The sequence below is a fragment of the Salmo salar genome, chromosome 05 (assembly GCF_965601325.2).
Source record: "Salmo salar chromosome 05, fSalSal1, whole genome shotgun sequence".
In the NCBI taxonomy this organism is placed as follows: domain Eukaryota; kingdom Metazoa; phylum Chordata; class Actinopteri; order Salmoniformes; family Salmonidae; genus Salmo; species Salmo salar.
In genome coordinates, this window is record NC_138295.1 from 64,154,199 (window position 1) to 64,179,735 (window position 25,537).

The 25,537-nt window shown below is 44.7% G+C and overlaps 1 protein-coding gene across 9 annotated transcripts in view; it reads right to left on the reverse strand.

The window, feature by feature from the left end:
* Positions 1-28: 28 nt before the first annotated feature.
* Positions 29-25,537, reverse strand: part of LOC106605414 (protein cordon-bleu) — a 64,290-nt gene continuing 38,781 nt past the window's right edge. For 8 of the 9 annotated variants that reach the window (XM_082975390.1, XM_014201034.3, XM_082975391.1 and 5 more), the window contains 8 exons: positions 19,686-20,292; positions 13,517-13,666; positions 6,824-7,136; positions 5,886-6,007; positions 3,762-5,701; positions 3,498-3,617; positions 2,552-2,833; positions 29-2,022 (listed from right to left, as the gene is read on the reverse strand). In XM_082975390.1, the coding sequence (XP_082831516.1) occupies positions 1,939-2,022; positions 2,552-2,833; positions 3,498-3,617; positions 3,762-5,701; positions 5,886-6,007; positions 6,824-7,136; positions 13,517-13,666; positions 19,686-20,292 (3,618 nt within the window). In that variant the 3' untranslated portion in view covers positions 29-1,938. The remainder of the gene's footprint in view (positions 2,023-2,551; positions 2,834-3,497; positions 3,618-3,761; positions 5,702-5,885; positions 6,008-6,823; positions 7,137-13,516; positions 13,667-19,685; positions 20,293-25,537) is intronic. The other variant, XM_045718541.2, reaches the window with a different exon arrangement.

Sequence of the window (25,537 nt, forward strand, 5' to 3'; positions counted from 1 at the left end):
TAAGATCAATGTACAGAAGAAAAAACTGTTACATGGTTACAAAAATCATTTATTGAAAAAAGTATAATTTGTGGATGAAATAAAATGTGAAATTCTTCCAAAAACAACGTGCACGTAACATAAAAAAGCAATAGCTTATAAAACTACATTTTATTGGATTTCTATTATTCTATTTATTTCCAATTTTAACAACAGTTTATTACTGTAATCATTTATCTGTAGTTAACAAAATATACAACTTTCTAGCCTCAAACTCAACTCTGGAACTTGAAGCCAGTTCCTTTGCTTTTTTTGATTGTTCCTCTCTAATCAGGGACTGATTTAGACCTGGGACACCAGGTGGGGGAAATTCATTATCAGGTAACACAGAAAACCAGCAGGCTCCAGACCTCATAGGGTAAGATTTGAATACCCCTGAACTAGAACATAAGTAAACATCTAAACTGAATTTTAAGGAATTGGACAACCTATGAATCCATCTTTTGACAGACCAGTCTAGAATCTTGTGGTCCCTATTTTCATGCTTTACACTGGGTGGCCCATTAAGTCTATCATTCAGTCATTCTGATCAATATTGATAGTACTTCATTTGTAAAATATATTATAATATTCACTTTTGCTTTCTTTCAACTACTATAGTAATGCCATAAAACGTCTAGAGAGACAAGCTCATGTACAGTACTGCACATCACATCTACTGTTGAATACAACAACAAAAAGCTGTGCACTGGAGCCCCATGCAAACAACATGGAACACTTTGTGATTAAATAAACAATCAAATCATAGCAAATATTAACCAGACTTTTTTTCTGAAAATGGAGTAACAGCCCATTCCTCTTGTTCGTTACTCATATATCTATTGATTAGTAAACTATTTTACTAAGTCATGGTGATATTATTCACCAATAGTTACACATAAGCAGAAATGTTTCAAAAATGCTTTTGTAATGTCAAGAAAGGATATGTTAGTAATCTTTTCTCTGAAGATTAAAATAAATAGATTCCCTTCCCTGTAGCTCAGTTGGTAGAGCATGGTGTTTGCAACGCCAGGGTTGTGGGTTCGATTCCCACGGGGGGCCAGCACAGAAAAAACAAAATGTATGAAATGAAATGTATGCATTCACTACTGTAAGTCGCTCTGGATAAGAGCGTCTGCTAAATGACTAAAATGTAAAAAAAAATGTAAAAATGTAATATTAAGAGGCATTATTAATCAAAGAATAAAAACATGTAAAGGTTGAATAGCAGCATAGATGAGATCTAAAAACCCAGAGCTTTGCAAAATAAACTACAGGACGTTCCAAATGGTACCCTATTCCCTATTTAGTGCACTAGTTTTGCCAAGGGCCCATAAGGTTTTGGTCAAAAGCAGTGTACTATATAGGGAATAGCCTGCCATTTGGGATACATACATAATTTGGGATATATACCTAATCACCACCTGGAGAGGAGAGTCCCTTGGAGCCAAATTTTGTCATGCTTGACCAGTGTTACTGGTGACCAGTGTTACTCTTTGCACTATATCAAGGAGTCTGATCAATTGCATCCTATTACTTGGAAAATATACAGCAAATATGTAATAATCAAATATAACACTGACAGTAAAACAGCATGAGGCATCAATTCCATGTGGACTAGTATTAAAAAGTAAAATAAAAAAAGACAAATAATAAAAGAGCAAAAATAATTTCCTAAGATTATTATTATTATTATTATCAGCAAGAGCAGCTAATAAACAGCAACAAAAATTATTGGCACATGCTTTTGTACAGCAATTAATCTTTCCAGTTATTGCAACTATTCAAGTACACATAACTGGATACATATACATAAGGACAGTGATAAATTAAGGTGAAAGACAACATATTATTTGGCTGCCTACGACGATTCTAATCAGATGGTTTGCAAGATGTTCTGGAATCATTCTGGAAGATTCTTTATTGTCCTTGTGAGAGGGATGATGCTGCTTGTATAGTACCAAGTCTACCGTTCACTTGAACTGTTTTTGTGGGGGCATTGACCTGAATAAAATAGATGAAACATGAAAACCAGTGTTATTTTTTGCTCTGTACCAATCAAAAATTGCCTGACATTGAGTTAAGTTAATAGAGTTCAGATCATGCAAGAAGTAAAATATTTTGCAAAGAATGGAAGTGTTTATATTGTATTTTTCTCATTGATTAATCTAATGGAACAATACATTGCTCAAGCTGCACAGCCCCACAGACTGTGGAACTACGTGACGGAATCTTGGTCTCCAGCTAGCACAGAATGTTTCCCAGGAGTTCTTTGTTCCGTCACAGACATGTTGCAACAAAAGACAAGGTAATACTAGGTAAGAAATGGTGGGTAGTCACCTGGCTAGTGAGTTCCCATGTGAGTGCATGCACAAAAGGTAATTTATGATCACCTCCATTTGCTCTATCTAAAAACATTGAATTGACAACCTGTAACTTGATGACTAAACTCGCTCCCAATAACGGTCTCCCTCTTTTGTGTGTTGCTAATGTATTGTTAGTGTGGCTGCCTGCAGTACTGAACATATTGTACCTTCTTCAGGCGCTCAGCGGCAGAGCCAGAGCGGATGGCCTCCAGCATTGCATCCCGGGCCAGAGCGGGATTCCCCCCAGCCCCCAGGGGCTCCCCCCCCATTGTGGGCTTGGGCTGGGTGGAGGGAGGGGTAGGAGGAGGAGGGAGCATAGAGGGGGGTGGAGGTGGCGGAGGCACAAATGGAGGAGGGGGAGGCATGGCAGGGAAGGCATCACACAGAGTTCTGTTCTCCTCCTCAGTCTTCCTGAACTTGTCAAGCTCCTCTGCAGCCTGGGATATGGTCTGTGGAGCATAGAGAGGGGAACAATGGCAGTCCGGATACATAGACCCATTTGATGGCTGCTTTCACATGCACGCCCCCCCCCCCACACACACACACACACACACACACACACACACACACACACAATTTCCCTCTTATACCTTGTTAACACCAGTGGTTTACTAGGCAGCAAAACCAAGGTTTAAAGGCATTTCAAACAGCTTTGCAACTCTAAGTTAAGGTGTCGCTAGCCTGGATCTACTTTAGCTCCACCAACTAAATTTGACAGGTAACTAAGGAATAGAATCAAGAACTCCCATCAAACATTCCATTCTTTTTTTATCAAACCTAAATTCCACGTTATTGCCCTGAGAACCTGATTTAGTAATGCACATTTCTGAGATTCCTGCTGGTGAGCTGGGCAGGAACATTCTAGAGCTCACCACATCAGGCCTCCATCACAACTACACATTTCCTCCTCTCATTTCACCATGGTCCTTTACATGAAAACAAACCACATCACATTCAAGGGGAACGCAAATAGACTCATATATATATAATAAACATAGTGCTGCCTGTTCTCCTGAAATGAGCTATTCAGTGACAAGCAACAGATCCTCTGTGCTATATCAAGACATTGCAAAACCAATGCAAAACACTGTCTGACTCTTGGCTATAGCTTACCTTCCTTAGCCCTGCAGAGTTACTTTGGCCTCTAATGGCTGCCAGTAGCGCACATCGCTCATTCTCTTCCTCAACAAAGGACGATTTCTTCAAAGTGCTGCTTGCACTTGAGTCCGATACCTAGTCCAACAGGGAAAATCAGGGAAATTAGAAACCAAACCCCTACATTACACTCATTATTAGTAGCTGTAGACTTCCACTTTAAAAAAAAGAAAAACAGTGATCTTTGTGAAGTTAGCATGACGGTCTCTCTATCTCTCTCACCTTTCTGAGCATCTCCTTCCCATCCCCACACTGGATGGCTGACATCAGAGTGGTGTGTAGCGACGTGTCCATCTGGACCGACTTCATGATCACAGGTTTGAACTTCTTCACCGGCCCAAACAGACTGACCTGCTGGGGCCCTGGGAGGTCGTTGCTGGCAGCAGCTGCAGCTGCTCGTGGTGGTTCAGGCTTCTTTGCCAGGGCTGGATGACCTTTGGGCCCTACTGTCTCTGATCTGCTCTGTGCAGGTGGTGGACCCTGCGAGGGCTTGGAGACAGCAGGTACCTGTTTAGTGGGGGATTGTGGTGCTGGTGGTGGGGGTGTCATCTGTGTCTGCTGTCTGGGACTGGGATTGTTGGGCCCATGCTGCTTAGTGTTATTGGCCACTGTATCAGAGTCCAGTGACTTGGAGCTCCCTCCAGCAACTCGCAGGGTAGAACTGCTCCCATAACCACTCCTGTCCACTCCTTGCGTTGACTCACCAGAGACTACCCGTTTCTCTGCTGAGAGGTAGTCAGGGTAACATTTAGCACCGGCGTGATAGGACCCAGACCCAGAGCTGCTCTCCTTCTTCACTGGTACATTAGTAGATGTACCAGAGGAACGCTGTGGATTTACATGAAAGGATCTACCCTCTTTCTGATAGCCGTAACTGCCAGGTGGCTTTCTCACGAGGCCAGACAACTCCGCTGGTACTTCTTGGATGTTGTCAGCTTTGGCCATGGTGGGCTTCACAGCGTATTTAGCAATGGCAGAAGCTACGTACTGACTGGATGTTCTCCTGGACGGCTTGAGGAAGGAAAGGTTTCTCTTCTGATCTTGGAGAATACCAGGGTTCAGTTTCATAGTCTTCTGCTGCACAGGCGTCTCTGAAACTGGAACTGGGGCCTTGCCCTCTGCTTCCTGTGAGATGTCCTTTGTTACCTCAACAACATCTTTGCATGTTTCCTTAGGTGCCATCTTGGCTACAGGTTCAGAGGCCTTAGGTGTTGCCTTGGCTGCAGGTGGCTCAGAGGCTACGACCCGATGGGTGCATTTGTGGACCTCAGACTCTGGGCTCTGGGTCTTTGTGAAAGGGACAGGCCCTCTACTAGTCGGGACCGAAGGTGCAGAAGTGTCCTGCTTATCCGAGGAGCTCCAGAATGCTTTGGCATTCCCCAGGAGTGGTGAGACGGAGTCATCTTTGTTGATCCCAGACTCAGAGGAACCGCCAAACTTGTTTCGGGCGATGGCTACTTTGACCATGTTACCCTGATCGTCAATTCTAATGGCACCTGTTGTCAGAGTGGCCGGGGCCTCTGCTGGCTTCTGAGGCCGGGTTGCAACTGCGGGCTTGGGAGGGACGATAGTGAATGTCTTCATACCAAATCGGGAGACTGGGCTACATGTGATTTTCGTTTGTGCCTGGGAGGCAGCGTGGCCTCTATAGGTGGGAAACTCTTCCTCAGGGGACTTGGAATGGCTCTCTGGGACAGCGAAAGAGCTGTTGACAGGTGAGGCTTTCCTCTCAGCTCCATCAGCGGACTCCCGTCTTTGAACTTCTACTTTAGTCTTAGAGACCGCTGCTGTATGGTCTTTCCCCATGGTGCCATTGGCAAGCTTCTTCCCTGGTGATTTGAGGCGCTGCGTGGGCTGTGGTTGAGCAGAGCTGACTTTGCTGGAGCCGTCAGACATACAGGCGTTGTTGTTTTTGTTCTGTATGCCACCAACACTTGAATGATGATGACTGAGGTTCAGGTCTTTATTGCCCGTTCTTTGAGAGCTACTCATTAGTGTGGCTTGGTGATCTGTCATGTTCGGTGTCTCGTAGTCCTCCAGGACTTCATCTATGGCTGTGACCGGGACCTCCATATCCACCACAGACACAGGGATGTCATTGCTCTCAGTGGACATCACGTAGGGGTGCTCTTGCATTGAAACAGCATCTATGTGACTTATATCTAGTGGACATGGACAAATGAAAATACGTGTGTTAGCCGGCCTGCTTATTGACTATACAACAAATATTTTTTTGGTCCTGTGCATCCATTGTGGTTTCCAGGATGTCTCCAGTATGTAATTCATGTGCATTTGATGGACAATAAAACAATTTTTATTTGAATTCGTGTTCTACTAAAAGCTCACCTGCTAGATCAGCATCCAGATCAGCCAGAGTCTGGTGGAGCTGAGTGGTGAGCTCTAGGTCCTCTTCATAGATGTCCTTTGTTTTGCCTGCTTTGTCATTGTGGCTGATATCACTGCTGTGTCTAAGGGAGGAGGGGGTAATACAAGTTAAGTTTTGAACTGTTTTGCAGGTAGCATAAAAGGAGAACTCAAGTTAACTCAAAAGTTTGAAAGTTACATTTAGGTGATGGTGGAGTCTACTGCCCTTGAAATATTTATTCATAGTACTTGTGTTTGAGTTTATATTTAGTTCACACTTAGTTCAAGGTGTCCACTGAGCATTCCTCTGTTTTATTCATGCGTTTCTTTTCTAAACTAACCTAAAATGGCATGGGGTTATATTTCTTCTCTTCTTGGCCAAGCCAAAAATAACTTTCCTCCTGCAGACTAGATAGAGCCTATTTTCCTGAGAAAAACCCCAGAGCTTTCACTTTAGAGCCCAGCAGATTTAAGTGACGCTGCTGGCTTTGGAAGGTAGCCCCTTAGCTTCAACACATGTGGACTGCAGTGACTCAGTCAGGAAGCACTGTTGGCGCAGTAAAACAGGCCTTTAAAAACAAGCCGGTGCAGAGACGTGCGAGACGTGAGATAGCTGACTAAATAGTGAGAGACAAGAGGCAGAACTGAGAACTGGGAGCGAGGAGGGAGTTGGTAAATCACAGGGAGGATCTGACTCGTTGGTTGACTGGGCCATCCAAGACTAGGTACCATTCTAATGACAAAAGCAGCTTTAGCTAGGGTCTGCGACAAGGCTAGTAGTAGTAAGTGCATAAGGGTAGGATAACTAAGAAATAATAATTGAAAAGCAGTGTGAGTTTGACTTTGCTAAGTGTCCACCCTGAACATTGCTATGATAATGCAGTGAGCAGAGCAGGTCAGTGGTAGCACAGCTACAGTACCTGTGTCTGGAGCCCCACGTGGCACAGCCCTCGTCACTATCACTAGAACAGTCCTTGGTGAGGGGATGGATCATGGGGTGAGAGGAGCCAGAAGAGCCCAGGGAGAGGCTCCCGTCAGGGGAGGTAGGGTGAGTGGTGTTGGAGGCCGAGGGGGAGCTGACCAGGCCAGAGTCCTCAGCCATGCCCTCGGAGGCTGCATAGCCCTGGTCCTGGAAGCTGCCACTGCCACTGCTGCCCATGGATAAAGTCTCCTCCGCCTCTGTGTCTGGGGTCTGGGGTCCTGCCACAGTGAGCCGCCGAGAGTGCAGCCAAGCTGGGGTCCGGGCAGAGGGGTGGTAGACATGATCATCATCATCATCATCATCAACAGCATAATCATCAGTATTATTATCAGTATTATCAACTGACAGAAGAAAGCTGTATAATGACGCAAAATAAGCTGATCTAGTTACAATGTTATCTGTGGTCTATTGAGAAGAACAGTTCACAGCAACAAAACAAGAGAGGTTGTACAAGCATGTGCATGACAGAGAAAGGAGGGAAGCAGAGAGGGGAAGAGTGAGAGAAATGTTATTATACAACGTTAGCTAGACATACATTCTGAGATCACACACACACACACACACACACACACACACACACTTGTGGCTCAATGAAACCGCTACGTTGATCTGGGCAGGCTTAAACATACCTTATGATCCTGTACTCAAAATTCCCCATGAACGATATTGACATGTTGCATCATATACCGTAGTCCCATGGTCTCCCACTTGGCTTTGGAGCAAAACATTTAGATTGTATAACGTCTCACTTATATCACTGGCCATCAAGCCAAAAACAGGAGCATTAATACATACAGTTGAAGTCGGAAGTTTACATACACCTTAGCCAAATACACTTAAACTCAGTTTTTCACAATTCCTGACATTTAATCCTAGTAACAATTCCCTGTCTTAGGTCAGTTAAGATCACCACTTTATAATAAGAATGTGAAATGTCAGAATAATAGTAGAGAATGATTTACTTCAGCTTTTGTTTCTTTCATCACATTCCCAGTGGATCAGAAGTTTACATACACTCAATTAGTATTTGGTAGCATTCCCCTTAAATTGTCTGTTTTTTTTATGCCGGTTTTGGAGCAGTGTCTTCTTCCTTGCTGAGCGGCCTTTCAAGTTTTGTTGATATAGGGCTCGTTTTACTGTGGATATAGATATTTTTGTACCTGTTTCCTCCAGCTTCTTCACAAGGTCCTTTGCTGTTGTTCTGGGATTGATTCGCACTTTTCGCAACAAAGTACGTTCATCTCTAGGAGACAGAACGCGTCTCCTTCCTGAGCGGTATGATGGCTGCGTGGTCCCATGGTCTTTATACTTGCGTATTATTGTTTGTTCAGATGAACGTGGTACCTTCAGGTGTTTGGAAATTGCTCCCAAGGATGAACCAGACCTGTGGAGGTCTACAATTGTTGGAAAAATTACTTGTGTCATGCACAAAGTAGATGTCCTAACCGACTTGCCAAAACTACAGTTTGTTAACAAGAAATTTGTGGAGTGGTTGAAAAACAAGTTTTAATGACTCCAACCTAAGTGTATGTAAACTTCTGACTTTAACTGTATGTTCCATTTATTAGGTTTACAGTATTATCCAGCCAGCATGCAGAGCACATCACTGAGAAGTCGTTAGAGAGATGCTTTATAGCCACCTAGCCCATGAGTGTGTGAGAGCTGGGCCTGTCAACTTCAGGCAGAGCTGTAATGGTGAAGAGAGCCTGTTCCTGGAGATCCAGTGACTCACACAGTGGCCCTCCCAACCTTTTCCCAGCACTGGCTTAGCCATCCAAAACAAAATCTTACACAAACATGAACTCATCCTTGCTCCCATCACATAAACCCAAACCATGCACAAACCAAGTCAAGACCCTCAGGCAGTAACTCTCTCTCTGTGCCAGTAACACTCTCTCACACACATCCAGTCATAGACATATATCATCTCTCTATCCACAACATACTGAAACACACTAAGCCACATTACCAGCACACACAGACCAAAATCCCAATCACAAATAATTTCCTCATGGCCTCAATACACAAATGGTCTTAAGTCTTTAATGTCTAATGAAATGATAAAATATTAATGTTTTCATGCTTGTCCATTTCTGTAATAGCTGTCTTCTGTAGAAATGGACCAAGGCGCAGCAGGTATGTGAATACTCATCTTTAATTAAAATAAAGAAGTAAAGCATCCACTTAACAATGCAAACAAAGTGACAACAGCTACAGTTCTGCCGGCTAGAAACGCAGTGCAAAAACAACCACCCACAACCCCAAAGAAAAACACACACACCTATATAGGACTTCCAATCAAAGGCAACTATACACACCTGCCTTCAATTGGAAGTCCCAATCATCCACCCAACATTTAACCAACACAAACATGCGACGTCCTGACCCCAAAACTAAAACACTAGCTCCATCTGCTGGTCAGGACGTGACAGTACCCCCCCCCTCAAGGTGCAGACCCCGGAATGCACCTACCAACAAAAAACCCCAACACAAAACCCATAAACAATAACCCTAAAACAATAAGGGAGGGAAGGGAGGGTGGCTGCCGTCACCGACGGCACTGTGCTACACCCTCCCTCCCCAACCCACCTATCCTGGAGGTGGCTCAGGTGCAGGGCGTGGACCTTGCTCCACCGTCGGCGTAGCCCACTTCGGTGGCGCTGCTAGCTGCGCCGGGCAGATGGGCCACTTGGGCTGACCCTGGCAGACGGACCACTCGTGCTGGGCCGGGGGGCAGGAGGGCCCCTCGGGCTGGGCCGGGGGGCAGGAGGGCCCCTCGGGCTGGGCCGGAGGGCAGGAGGGCCCCTCGGGGCTGGGCCGGAGGGCAGGAGGGCCACTCGGGCTGGGCCGGAGGGCAGGAGGGCCACTCGGGCTGGGCCGGAGGGCAGGAGGGCCACTCGGGCTGGGCCGGAGGGCAGGAGGGCCACTCGGGCTGGGCCGGAGGGCAGGAGGGCCACTCGGGCTGGGCCGGAGGGCAGGAGGGCCACTCGGGCTGGGCCGGAGGGCAGGAGGGCCACTCTGGCAGGGCCGGAGGGCAGGAGGGCCACTCTGGCAGGGCCGGAGGGCAGGAGGGCCACTCTGGCAGAACAGGGCAGTCCGGCCACTCTGGCAGAACAGGGCAGTCCGGCCACTCTGGCAGAACAGGGCAGTCCGGCCACTCTGGCAGAACAGGGCAGTCCGGCCACTCTGGCAGAACAGGGCAGTCCGGCCACTCTGGCAGAACAGGGCAGTCCGGCCACTCTGGCAGTTCAGGGCACTCTGGCCACTCTGGCAGTTCAGGGCACTCTGGCCACTCCGGCAGTTCAGGGCAGTCTGGCCACTCCGGCAGTTCAGGGCAGTCTGGCCACTCCGGCAGTTCAACGCAGTCTGGCCACTCCGGCAGTTCAGCGCAGTCTGGCCACTCCGGCAGTTCAGCGCAGTCTGGCCACTCCGGCAGTTCAGCGCACTCTGGCCACTCTGGCAGTTCAGGGCACTCTGGCCACTCCGGCAGTTCAGGGCAGTCTGGCCACTCCGGCAGTTCAGCGCAGTCTGGCCACTCCGGCAGTTCAGCGCAGTCTGGCCACTCCGGCAGTTCAGCGCAGTCTGGCCACTCCGGCAGTTCAGCGCAGTCTGGCCACTCCGGCGACTGTTGACTGGCGGGCAGCTCCGACGACTGTTGACTGGCGCGCAGCTCCGACGACTGTTGACTGGCGCGCAGCTCCGACGACTGTTGACTGGCGGGCAGCTCCGACGACTGTTGACTGGCGGGCAGCTCCGACGACTGTTGACTGGCGGGCAGCTCCGACGACTGTTGACTGGCGGGCAGCTCCGACGACTGTTGACTGGCGGGCAGCTCTGACGACTGTTGACTGGCGGGCAGCTCTGGTGACTGTTGACTGGCGGGCAGCTCTGGTGACTGTTGACTGGCGGGCAGCTCTGGTGACTGTTGACTGGCGGGCAGCTCTGATGACGACTGTTGACTCCTGATGCGTGGGGCAGGTATTGGACGTACCAGCCTGGAGACACGCACCTCCATGCTAGTGTGTCTAGCGGGAAACACCGGACCGAAAGGGCGCACTGGCGGTCTTGAGGCAGGGTTGGCATCACCCCTTCCGGCTCGATGCTCCCCTTGCCCTGGCACCTGCGGGGCGCTGGTACTGGGCGAACTGGGCTGTGCGTCCGTATAGGCGAGATGGTGCGCACCTCAGCGTAACATGACGCCCTCCACCTCGTACGCACCTCCCTGTAGTCACGGGTAGCTGGCTTACAGTTCTTCCCTGGCCTGGCCAAACTACCCGTGTGCCCCCCCCCAAAAAAATCTTGGGGCTGCCTCTCGGGTTCCCTTAGCTCCCTTAACTTGTCCGCCCAGAATTTTCTTTCGTCCTGCCAGGTCCATTCCTCCATTTTCTTCTCCTGTGGCTTCCTCCTCTTCTGCTGCTTGGTCCTTTGGTGGGTGGTTCTGTAATAGCTGTCTTCTGTAGAAATGGACCAAGGCGCAGCAGGTATGTGAATACTCATCTTTAATTAAAATAAAGAAGTAAAGCATCCACTTAACAATGCAAACAAAGTGACAACAGCTACAGTTCTGCAGGCTAGAAACGCAGTGCAAAAACAACCACCCACAACCCCAAAGAAAAACACACACACCTATATAGGACTTCCAATCAAAGGCAACTATACACACCTGCCTTCAATTGGAAGTCCCAATCATCCACCCAACATTTAACCAACACAAACATGCCACGTCCTGACCCCAAAACTAAAACACTAGCTCCATCTGCTGGTCAGGATGTGACAATTTCAAGGAAATCCTTGATCTCAATGATCTGTCTTGGACGCCATGCTAATTTTGCACTTGTAATGATAAACATGTTTTTAAATGCTTTTTTTGTACAATATAACACAATTAAAAACCCACATGAATGCTGATATTGACAAAGGCACTTAAAGGAGGGCTGAATATATGGATAAGCCAATACAGAAGAGTTATTTATTTCACTCACTCACACATCCAACGTAAAAGCTAAAAACATGTAAACAAGAGTGACTTCCATATAGCGCTCCACTGATAATGTTGTCGCAGTGAAGCTGCTTCTCACAAAACCACTAATACTAACCAATGTCCCAGGAGTTAATCTCATAAAAAGGATGAACCCTCCACATAAAAAGTGTCATTGATTTATCGGTCACTCCTTAATGGAGTCAACCAATCAGCATGCAGAGAAACAACAGCCTGGTTTCTAGTTACTAACCATTACAAACACTAAGCAATAACATAGAAACCTATAGCACCACCGTCAAATCATTGATTTGGAGATATCGTATGACTTTCCTTACACCCTCATTTCAAAATGTCTCCATCAATCACTCCACACATGTATGGCTATTTCATCTGCACTTAAACAGCCTACTGATCACACACATCCCTGTCCACATCAGCCCTCACACATCACGTTCCTCTTAGTTCTCTACCGTACCAACCACTGTATAACTAACTACCTGAAATACAAAAATGGCTTATAGTTTATACTGTATATACAGACATTTATAAAAACAAAAATAAGGAAAAGACATCAACAAGAGAGGGATTTGAAAGTGTAGAGATGGGAAAGAAAGGAAGTTCATGGGGCAGTTCTAAGAACAGGAAAAGGAGGATGGAAGGAGCAGAGGTCCAGCAGGAAGAGATGAAGGTGCAGAAGAGGCGAGGGAGGAGAGGAGGTGGTAGAGGAAGACAGTGAGAGGACGGCAGGCCAGAGAAGTCTGTCTGTGTCTGTTCACCGAGGCTTGGAGAACGGGAAATGGACAGGGGCACAGCAGTAGACTGTGGAGGGGAGAGGCAGAGAGAGGGAAAAGAAGAAGACATTAGATAGAAATAGGACAGGGTAGATAAAAGTGTTCTGGAGCCCTGGAGAAAGAAGTTGCCGCTATCGCAGCCTGACAACAGAAACAGAAAATCACAGCCTTTTACAGACAACAGGAGATAAAAAACATACGATGAAAGCCTCACAGGTTGATTAACGTTGCGTTTTAAATGGCACACTATTCCCTATATAGTGCATTATTTTTGAACAGAGCCCTATAGGCCCTGGTCAAAAGAAGAGCATTATATAGAGAATAGGGTACCATTTGGGATACAAGGAACTTCACTGTTACAGCTGACCTTCAGCATTGGGCTCAGCTGGCCTATCAGCCTGTCTGTTATGAAGGAGGCCTCATAACTGTTTAACTGGCTGCAAAGGAGATGAACGACGTGGCAAGCCTGGATAGAATGTCCACATGAGCCGGACTACACGTTAAGAGGGAAAACTGTGATACACACACAGAGGTTGATTTTAACATTTTTGTCATTTAGCAGAAGCTCTGATCCAGAGCAACTGTCACGTGGGGGTTATTTTCATACTTTTTTTTCCTTTGTACTGGTCCCCTCTGGGACTCAAACCCACAACCTTGGCATTGCAAGCACCATGGTCTAACAACTGAGCCACACAGGACATTCAACAATCAACAACAACTATGAAGTTCAGGAAGGGAAGCAGCACCTGAAAAAGGAGAGGAGTTAGAGGAAGACATGAAGGTTGGTAGGAGAGTGGCTGGCTGCCGGAGGGAAAGGCCACCCAATAGTAGAGGAGGTCAGCTGGGATGAGAGACCTACACTGAGGGGCCTCCTCCATGTGGCTCTCTGGTGAGGCATTGGGGGAGTCTGGGTCTGAGGGAGGGTACTGCGGGGGTGGGGGGATGACTAACTGGGGGGGCTCCCGTACTGGGGTTCGCAGAGGTTTGAGTGGCACTGGACGCTCAGCACCTAAAGAAAAGGAAGGATGCAGTATGCACTGGGTGTTAGAATGGGGGAAATCAATAAGCTTAAATTATATTGCCTTTGTTCATCATACTGTGCAGAAAGAAATTACTTCTTTTTTTTACATTAAACAATAAGCAAAATACACAAGACAATCAATGAATGGATACATTAACAAATAACTGAAAGCTGCTTATAACTGCTTAATGTATGTGGAGAAAGTACAGTAAAGCTACTCGCTTGAATGGAAGCTTCTCAGTGGCAATTGTGTTGCTTGCTGATCAGAGTCTCTAATCAGTGCCCCTTAATAAACAAAGCAGAGCAGAGATAACATCAGACCCTATGCCCCAGACTCCAGCTAGGGAAGATATAAATGGAGCTTCACAAAACACTCCAGGCCAGGGCCGGACTACCGCATTTGGGGGCCCCTGTTTTAGAAAAACAGATTCATTTTTTAGGAAACAACTTCCTGCATTTCAAGACATTTTGTGTCCAAAGAATTTGAAGTTTTGTAAAGCTAGTCTACACATTTTATCATGAAGCTCTGAAAATATGTTGCAATTATAAAGCTAATTTCCTGCAATTCTACACTTTTTGTCATGGGCCAGATAAAAAAAATGCTGTTTGATAGCTAATCTCATGCTATTGTTTACATTTTGCCATGAGGCTGAGAGAAAATGTTGCAGTTTTAACCTTTTCACCTGTGAGTTCCAAATATCTCTAACGGTCACCCCAGCGTGAGTTGTTTTATGCACCTGATGTCAGAATGCACTGTTCCAAAATCTGATTGATGCGCAAAAGGACAGTTAACCCACGCTGCCTGTTAATTATCTATAGGCTGTTTCAACTTGTCAATTTCAAATTATTTTCTAACAAGTTTTATTTTCTAACAACGGTATGAATTGAGGTGTGTTCCGCCTCCACATTAACTCACATAAAAGTAGCCCATTTCACTGTTGTGGACAATGGATGTTTGAGGCTTTACTGAGCCGGACAAACTTTTCTCTTCGAGGAGAGCCCAAGCACCTCCCCAGTGTTTCCACAGATCAAACATGCTGATATTTGCGCAGTCTTGCACAAACTTTTTCCCCCTGGCACATTTTCTGGCTGGTGCTCGTATTGCCTCGATTCCTGTTTTCCTTACAAATAATAACTTCGGACTTGTGTGCATTCCTATCAAAGTAAGTGCCTTATTTTCTGTATATCGTGTTGTCTTTTCTACTGTAGCATACAGTATGCATGTATTGAGCATAATGTATTTCAAGTTTTATTCACATGCTTTCAAGTACTGTTGACAAATAATGCATTTCGATTATTGCATAGATTGTAATGGACACTTTTGATATGTGTAAAATACTTTTTTGAATGTTGTACTGATTATGATGAGCTAATGCTAAGCTATTTGCCAGCTAAGTGTGATGCCATGTTTGTTGACATTATACAATGCATTATGGGTGTCACGTAAACATCTGTCAGACAAAATATGTTATAATGAGGTGAAGGAATAGTTCACTCATCTTTCGAGTAAACTTCCGGAAGTGAATGAAGGGAAGTGAATGATCATAGACAACACACCCCCTTCAACATGCATTCTGCAAACAGACCAAACTCATCTCGTCTCCTCTTCTTATCTTTGGTTGACGCGAAAAAACAAACAGGGTGGCGTGCACACACTACCCATCGCCGGATTACATTAGATTTTTAGAAAGTGTTTTACTCAATTATTTTGATCAATGGTGAGCTCACCCTTGACGTGATGAATTGTAAATAGTTATTTCTATTAGTTAATTCACATTGTGGTTTCTGTTAGCTAACTATGACTGCTTGTGTTACGTCAATCTTTCCTCAGTTAGCGCTAGGATTAATGTCGCCTACATTTGTAATGGGTCCTAGGTGTAGCTGGTGTAGAGAGTCAGGCGCAGGACTGCAGATATGAGTAATCAACGTACTTTTACTCAAAATGTCAAATATACAAAGTAACAAATACACGCACACCATGACAGACCGAAAATACAACAAACAATCACTCACAAAACCATGGGGGAACAGAGGGTTAAATAATGAACCAGTAATTGTGGGATTGAAATCAGGTGTGTAAAACAAAGACAAAACAAATGGAAAATGAAAAGTGGATCGGCGGTGGCTAGAAGGCCGGTGACGTCGACCGCCGAACGCCACCCGAACAAGGAGAGGGACTGACTTCGACGAAAGTCGTGACAACATTTTCCGATTTGGATGATTGTGTTATGCTGCCGCTACTTCTGTGAATGTCTGAACATTGCATCCAAAAATAAACTGGTCACTTTCAGGACATAACTTTGTAAGGACTGTGTTTTTGCAAAATATTTCTGTGAAGAAACAGTGTGGCCAGCTCAAACGCTGACTGTTGCATCAATCGAAACATCCAGGGGGTTTCAGAACAGTAGGCCACTTGACAAAACAAGAAACTTCATATCTGGTGTTTTATGTAACAGTGTTTCATCAAAATTAGTCAACAGTGGACTATAGATTTTCAGAATATTGTCATCTTGGATTTCCATTTAATAGGGGGTCTGCTTTGACTCATATCAGTGATCACATACATAGTATGGGTACACAGCAGCAGTAAACTCAGAGAAATATTCAGAGAAATCTTTGTGATCATGATCTCACAGAAAGACTGATGGCACTGTGTAGACTGGAGCTGAACGGCCTGCCACAGGGGTGTAACTGTTTGTTGGTCCTAAATAGGACCCTATTACCTATATAGTGCACTACTTTTGACCTGGGCCCATAGGTCTCTTGTCATAAATAGTGCCCTATAAGGGAACAGGGTGCCAATTGGGATAAAACCAGTAACAGGCTGATGTAATTGCAGCCAGTGCTGAGTGATGTGAGCAATATGTCAACGTATGCCTCACACATCCCTTACTCAGCAGCTGATGGACCGCATGGAGTAGAGCTGGCCGTGGGAGTGACTGACTAACTCTGCGCCTCAGCCCCTTTAGATGACTGACTGCGTTCCAAGTGTGACAGCTAGCGCCACAGAAATATGTACCCAGCTACGGGACTTAACCGCACACAGCAGATTAAAATGAGAGATTCCCTATTGTCAGCACACTGAAGATAACGTAAGACGTAGGGTAAGAAACACCCTGCAGAGGCTAACAGATGACCTACAGACCCTTTAAAGCACTAGCGCACGCGCACACACACACACACAGCACGTGGGTGCGTGGATTGATTGAAACAGCCCCAATTGAGTGTGTTGAAATCTCCAGTTTATTTTCAGACAGAAAATGTATCTTAAGATGAGAATCAACGATCCAAAAACCACCTATTAGAGAGACCGCCTCTGTGCCTGAGCTAAACATTTACAATTGGGTTGAAGGACTGTTTTTTCCACTATGATAGTGTGAGATAGAAGAGGCAGAGCTGGGAGAGAGAGAGAGAAAGAGAACAGACAAAAAGAGGAAAAGAGAGCACAGAGGAGCAGTGTTCCATGTGAGAGAGGAGAGAAATGTCTGGGTTGCACTATTCCTGCTAACAGAACCAATTGAGGTTCTCTCTCTTCACACAGGTGGAGAGGCAGGAAACAACTGCGCTCACATACATTATAGAACCTAAACAATGATTATCTTTAGCCCACAGGGGTTAAATAAGGGGAAACATCTAAAATCCCTGTAGTACATCATCCCTAATTGATGCATGTCATCTATTTATTTTACAGAATGTACAACTGATGATGTACAATCACAAATATACAACTCCAGATCAGAACATAATGATTTGTTTTGTTATGTTTTGGGGAAACCTAGTTGTTCTGCCTTGTGAGCAACAGATAGGTCTGTGGGTCTGACAGGGTCTTCCCAGCAGAAGTCTATTAGATACAGTGCCTTGCAAAAGAATTCATCCCCCTTGGCATTTTCACTATTTTGTTGCATTACAACCTGTAATTTAAATTGATTTTTATTTGGATTTCATGTAATGGACATACACAAAATAGTCCAAATTGGTGAAGTGAAATGAAAAAAAATGACTTGTTTCAAAAAATTATAAAAAATATATAAAAAGTGGTTTGTGCAAATGTATTCACCCCCTTTGCTATGAAGCCTGTAAATAAAATCTGGTGCAACCAATTACCTTCAGAAGTCACATAATTTGTTAAATAAAGTCCACCTGTGTGCAATCTAAGTGTCACATGATCGGTCACCGGATCTCAGTATATATACACCTGTTCTGAAAGGCCCCAGAGTCTGCAACACCACTAAGCAAGGGGCACCACCAAGCAAGCGGCACCATGAAGACCAAGGAGCTCTCCAAACAGGTCAGGGACAAAGTTGTGGAGAAGTACAGATCAGGGTTGGGTTATAAAAAAATATCAGAAAGTTTGAACATCCCACGGAGCACCATTAAATCCATTATTAAAAATGTTTAAGAATATGGGACCACAACAAACCTGCCACGAGAGGGCCGCCCACCAAAACTCACAGACCAGGCAAGGAGGGCATTCATCAGAGAGGCAACAAAGAGACCAAAGATAACCCTGAAGGAGCAGCAAAGCTCCACAGCGGAGATTGGAGTATCTGTCCATAGGACCAGTTTAAGCCGTACACTCCACAGAGCTGGGCTTTACGGAAGAGTGGCCAGAGAAAAACCATTGCTTAAAGAAGAAAGTAAGCAAACACGTTTGGTGTTCACCTTCCAGCAGGACAATGACCCTAACTATACTGTTAAAGCAACACTCAAGTGGTTTAAGGGGAAACATTTAAATGTCTTGGAATGGCCTAGTCAAAGCCCAGACCTCAATCCAATTGAGAATATGTGGTATGATTTAAAGATTGCTGTATATCAGTGGAACCCATACAACCTGATGGAGCTGGAGCAGTTTTGCCTTGAATAATGGTCAAAAATCCCAGTGGTTAGATATGCCAAGCTTATAGAGACATACCCCAAGAGACTTGCAGCTGTAACTGCTGCAAAAAGTGGCTCTATAAAGTATTGACATTTTTGGGGGGTGGGGTGAATAGTTATGCATGCTCAAGTTTCCAGTTTTTTTGTCTTATTTCTTGTTTGTTTCACAATAAAACATATTTTGCATCCTCAAAGTGGTAGGCATGTTGTGTAAATCAAATGATACAAACCCCTCAAAAAAATCTATTTTAATTCCAGGTTGTAAGGCAACAAAATAGGAAAAATGCCAAGGGGGTGAATACTTTTACAAGCCACTGTAGGCCTGTGGGTCTGATAGGGTCTTCCCAGCAGAAGTCTATTTGTTCTGCACAGTGTCTTGGGAATAGCAGAGGAGAGGGAGGCACACCCAGGTCTATAAATCAACTCAGAGCAGTCTGCTTTAAGTGCGTCCACTGCACTAAACACTTCATCCCTCAACCTCTCTCATCCTCGCCAAGCTAAATAAATATTGTCCGCTTTAACCCGTTTCAAGAAAAGACACAATCGATATAACTCTAGTCTTGTGCATTTTGTTCCCTTGTTAGATTAGGTAGTACAGTGATTATTTTAGGATGGAGAAATGTCAAATTCTACACTACAGTGCATCAATAGGAATAGTGAGGCTAATAGCAATGCTATTTCACCTGGTTTACTGAGGAAAGATTGTACAAAATGTAAGGCAATCAAATCTGCAGCGCTGCAATCCCTGCCAACTCCTGTCCTGTCACGTGGGGGTTATTTTGTTTATGCTGCCTTGGGTCTCTACTGGCTAAACGTCTGTACAGGTATCATGTCTACCATCAGCAACTCAGTTCAGGTTGAGGGGAACCTGTTATAGTGAAAAGCGGTAGCAGTGCAACAATCCTTGCGGGTGTTCTCCAATTGGGTTAAACCATTTGGAGCAGATCATTAATAAGGAGCCTACTACCTAGGCAAGGGTTGTTACACTGTTATATGACTGCTATGACTTAGCACATTCTGTCCCTTCGTCTACCGCTGAACACTGTGACTGGAACAGCCTGTGGGTTGATGGGAGAGAAAACTCAAATCTGCCTCTGTACATTGACTATATATGTGTACTGATGATACTGACCCATGGCGCTGTGTCTGTTGTTCTCCGTCTCGTCTAGTTTCAGGCCAAGAGCAGACTCTCCTCTGGTCTCCTCCGGTGTGGTGCTGCGGGACGAGTAGGGGGTGGGCTTGGCCTTGTCAGCGTTGCTGCTGGGGGCGGAGTCAACCTTTTCAACCTTGCTGGTATGGGCGGAGTAAGCGGCGACATTGACCATAGTCTTGCTCCTGGGGCCGGTGTCAACCTTGCTGGGGGCCGAGTCTCGGGAGGAGTCAGCCATGGCAGCACTGCTGCTGGGGGTGGAATCAGGGCCGGGCTTGGACACATCAGCCCTGCTGGAGGCGGAGTCAGAGTCGGCCATTGAGGTGTCAGCGACAGAGGTGCCGGCGGCAACCCCACTACTGCTACTGCTGCTGCTGTAGACAGACCCATTGCTCAGCTCAGAGCCAGAGTCCTCCTCCGCAGGCAGGCTGGGGGTAGGAGAGCTGGGGGCTGGGGAGGGAGAGGGGGCCATCTGGACAGAGGTGCGAGGTGCTGGGGTGCAAGGAGCTGGGGTGACAGAGGTAGCAGGGGTAGGAGGGGGTGCCGGGGCCTTCCTCTTCCTCAGTGTACTCTCTGAGTCAGGAGCCACCTGAGAGAGAGCGAGAGAGAGGGAGAGAGAGAGGGAGAGAGAGAGGAGAGGGAGAGGGAGAGGGAGAGAGAGAGGGAGAGAGAGGGGGAGAGAGAGAGGGAGAGAGAGAGGGAGAGAGAGAGAGAGGGCAAGAGAGAGGGAGAGAGAGAGAGAGTGATGCGTCTCGGCTTAACAACTCCCCCCAGCCGTGACTACATACCCTATAAACCATTTATTCTTGGACATCATCACTGCTCATTATCATTATTAAAAAGGTGCACTACGCAGAAGTCGCGTCGCCATTTCCTGGTTGCTAAAATTCCAATCTGTTGCAAAACAAGCAATCAATGTGTAGAAAATCATTGTACCATCTAAGTCGTTGTGAAATATCTTTTCCATAACCAAAAATACTGTATTTACAGCAGTTGAAGTAGGTGTACAAAACCAAAAGTAAAAGATGCAAAAACATAACTTAAGAATGGGAATCATAAAAATAGAGCACATAGAACAGATCAACTGCTTGTTAGACTTGCTTTCAATGAGAATGACATAACTATCATTTCTATGTGAATTTGGTCGGATCTCCAAAAAGTTACATATTGTAGCTTTAAGTTAATAATACCTTTTTAAGATGAAATGTATTGTATGGATTATGGAACTTTGCCTGTCAGTCAGACTATCAGTCAAAATACCTAAGTGTTCCATGTTTATTTGTTTGCTGTTACTGAAAGGGGTATTATTGCTTCCTTATACAACAAAACAATGTGTGACCTATTTAGGCTTTGGGATAGTTAAAAGGCCAGGGCCAGAGGACCTGAGGGACCTACTGGGTACATTACTTAAAAGCATGTCTGACATGTATTGGGATGCACGATCGCGGATTGATTTAAAAACCAATAGAAGAATATTCAAATTAATTCTAAAACTCACTGTCAGCCAGTGCATTGACTTTAAAACCGGTGTAATGTGGGCTCTCCGTCTGGTCTTGGGCAGCACCCATGTTGCAGGATTCTGTTTGTTTTGCAGCTTACCAGTGACTTTCTTGGGTAGACCAGACAGGAGAGCATTACAGTAGTGAAGACTGTTTGTAACAAAAGTATGGAGGAGTCTCTCTGTATCATCCTGAGATAGAAACGGCCGCACCTTGGCAATGTTCCTCAGGTGGTAAAAAGCTATTTTGGTCACATTCTTAATGTATGATTCGAAATTTAGATCAGAATCAAACATGACCCATAGGTTTTTTTACCTGGTGTTTTCTTCGATGCCCGTGAATCCTATTTGACCGTAATGTTGCTTTACATTGATCAAAAAAGGTGTTGCGTGAGTTTGGGCGCATAAGCCTCATCTCAGAATAGTTGTGATAGGAGAAAACTGAGGATGGATAAACAACATTGTAGTTACTCCACAATACTAATCTAATTGACAAAGTGAAAAGAAGGAAGCCTGTAGAGAATAAAAATATTTCAAAACATGCATCCTGTTTGCAACAAGGCAATAAAGTAATACTTCAAAAAATGTGGAAAAGCAACGTTAAAACTTCAATTCTAAAGTAGTCATTAACCGTTTGCCCTGAATACAAAGTGTTTGGGCAAATCCAATAAAAACACATTACTGAGACCAATCTTTATTTATTTTTTACCCCTTTTTCTCAACAATTTCGTGGTATCCAATTGGTAGTTACAGTCTTGTCTCATCGCTGCAACTCCTGTACAGACTCGAGAGAGGCGAAGGATGAGAGCCGTGCTTCCTCCGAAAACACAACCCAACCAAGCCACACTGCTTCGTGACACAATGCCCGACTTAACCCGGAAGCCAGCCGCACCAATGTGTCGGAGGAAACACCGTACACATGGCGACCGTGTCAGCGTGCACTCCGTCCGGCCCGCCACAGGAGTCGCTAGTGCGCGATGGGACAAGGACATCGCTGCCGGCCAAACCCTGCCCTAAACCGGACGACGCTGGACCAATTGTGCGTCGCCCCATGGGTCTCCCGGTCGCGGCCGGCTGCGACAGAGCCTGGACTCGAACCCAGAATCTCTAGTGACACAGCTAGCACTGCCTTAGATCACTGCGCCAGTCGGGAGACCCACTGACTACCAATCTACATATTTTCAAGCATAGTGGTGGCTGCATCATGTTATGGGTGTTCCTGTAGTCATTAAGGACTGGCGAGTTTTCCAGGATAAAAAATAAACGGAATGGAGCAAAGCACAGGCAAAATCCAAGAGGAAAAGCTGGTTCAGTCTGCTACCACCAGACACAGAGATTAATTCAACTTTTAAGCAGGACAATAACCTAAAACAAGACAAAATCTACACTGGAGTTGCTTACCAAGAAGACAGTGAATGTTCCTGAGTGGCCGAGTTACAGTTTTGACTTAAATCTGCTTGAAAATCTATGGCAAGACCTGAAAATGGTTGTCTAGCAATGATCAACAACCAATTTGAAAGAGGTTGAAGACTTTTGAAAACAATAAATGGGCAAATGTTGCACAATCCAGGTGTGGAAAGCTCTTAGAGACTTACCCAGAAAGACTCACAGCTGTAATTGCTGCCAAAGTTGATTCTAACATACAGTATATTGAATCAGCGGGTTGAATACTTATCAAATCAAGATACAGTATAGTGTTTTATTCTTTATATTTGTTTTAACTGTTTTAATTGTTAAAATTTCTCACACTTTGACATTAGAGTATTTTGTGTAGATCATTGACCAAAAAAAGGACAATTAAATACATTTTAATCTCACTTTATAACACAACAAAATGTGGAAAAGGCACTATATATACACAGTTGAAGTCAGACGTTGAGAAGGCCAGGATCCTGGAGTCGCCTCTTCACTGTTGACCAATAAAAAGAAAAGATTAAGATGTGCAAAAGAACACAGACACTGGACAGAGGAACTCTGCCTAGAAGGCCAGCATCCCGGAGTCACCTCTTCACTGTTGACGTTGAGACTGGTGTTTTGCGGATACTATTTAATGAAGCTGCCAGTTGAGGACTTGTGAGGCGTCGGTTTCTCAAACTAGACACTCTAATTTACTTGTCCTCTTGCTCAGTTGTGCACCGGGGCCTCCCACTCCTTTTTCTATTCTGGTTAGAGACAGTTTGCGCTGTTCTGTGAAGGGAGTACTACACAGCGTTGTACGAGTTCTTCAGTTTCTTGGCAATTTCTCGCATGGAATAGCCTTCATTTCTCAGAACAAGAATAGACTGATGAGTTTCAGAAGAAAGTTCTTTGTTTCTGGCCATTTTGAGCCTGTAATCGAACTCACAAATGCTGATGCTCCAGATACTCAACTAGTCTAAAGAAGGCCAGTTTGCTTCTTTAATCAGAACAACAGTTTTCAGCTGTGCTAACATAATTGCAAAATGTTTTTCTAATAATCAATTGGCCTTTTAAAATGATAAACTTGGATTGGCTAACACAACGTGCCATTGGAACACTGGGGTGATGGTTGCTGATAATGGGCCTCTGTACGCCTACATAGATATTCCATTAAAACAAATTTTTTTAAAGCCATCGCCAGCTACAATAGTCATTTACAGCATTAACAATGTTTTCACTGTATTTCTGATCAATTTGATATTTAATGGACAGAAAATTTGATTTTCTTTGAAAAACAAAAAATGGTATAAGTGACCCCAAACTTTTGAACGGCAGTGTATATATATATATATATATATATATATATATATATATATATATATATATTATTATAATTTCTTTTGCTAGGTAGCGTTAGCTTGCGCTAGTCGGCTGTACCTGTGCCAAAACTCTGGTATTTTTCATCCTATAGCTTGTTCTCCATCTTCTTTTTAAATGGTGAGCCAACATGTTTTCAGCTATTTTATTTCCATGACTATTCAAAACTCGTTCTCATGCTCTCTCGTCTCTCTGCAGCAGACATATAGTGAGCAATATGTTTGGAACATCAAATCGCAATATCAAATTGCAATACCATAGAATGGTTATGTTGTGGTAAATTCTGCCACCACAGTGAGAATTGCAATACACATTGTATCAGCACCTACGTATCTTGATAATATTGTATCATGAGGTCCCTGGCAATTCCCAGCCCTAATTAAAATGGGTCAACACTTCCTTATATCTTCGACTAATTTTCCCCTGCTACAAACTGTCTGTACTACTACTGTCATCTGTCTGCATGTCAACTTGCTTCGTATGCTCTTACTGAAAGGGATATTATTGCTTCCTTATACAACAAAACAATGTGTAACCCCTTTGACCTCAACATGTCCTCTGATCCTGAAGGCATGGACATAAAAACACTTTCAACTGTGTTTGGAGGGTACTTCAAACCTTTGCATGGGAATCCTATTTGACCGCAATGTGTGTGACCTAAAGCCTTACATTGAACAAAAAGGTGTTGCGTGAGTTGGGGTTAGGAGTGCATAAACCTCTTCACAAAGGCGTTCCTCACCTTTTCTATGGTTGCACATATCATCTACGCAAGGGTGAACTTTGATGTCTAAATATTTAATCTGTGTGACAGCACCGATCAATTTCGTGAAGAAATAAATGACCATATATTTGCCTCAACTCTATTTGTGTGTGTGCAACGTGTGCAAATCTGATACAAAGGTCAAGAAAAACATTGATCTCAAATGTGAAGACAATGTATTAAAATGGGTCAACGCTTCCTTCTATCTTCAAGAAATTTTCCCCCTGCTACAAACTGTCTGTTTTAATACTGTCGTCTCTCCGCATGTCAACTGGTGAGCTGTCTATGAACTCAATGACCCAGGCCTCCAGAACAGAAAACATAGATATGGAAAGACAGCACACGTTCTATCCTTGCAAATGGCATCCTGTGTGACAGCATGGGCAGTCCCAATTGAGGGCTATCTCCATTTTAAAGTAGTCATCCAGAGCCCTCTATCTTCATGGCAGAGACAGACAGCCATTACCCTGGTATAACTATTCACTCTACCACTGACAGACTGTAACTCCCCATGCTCCCTCATCTTACATGCTCCATTAGATCCACAAAGTTGACCTGACACAACTCACTGTCTCAAAACTATGCAGTAAATGTATGGTCCAATGAGAAATATTCATCACTCTCTAAAGTGTGTGCGCAAACGGTTTATATTGCTATCGTTATGCTTCCAACATATATATCAGATTTAGGCGTGAGCTAAACCATTGCCATGCAGGGTTATTCAATATACTAAGCAAGGGAAGCTTTGGTCTCCGTTTGGCCAATCTTATGTACATGTTCCCCAGACTTAAGTTGGCTCCT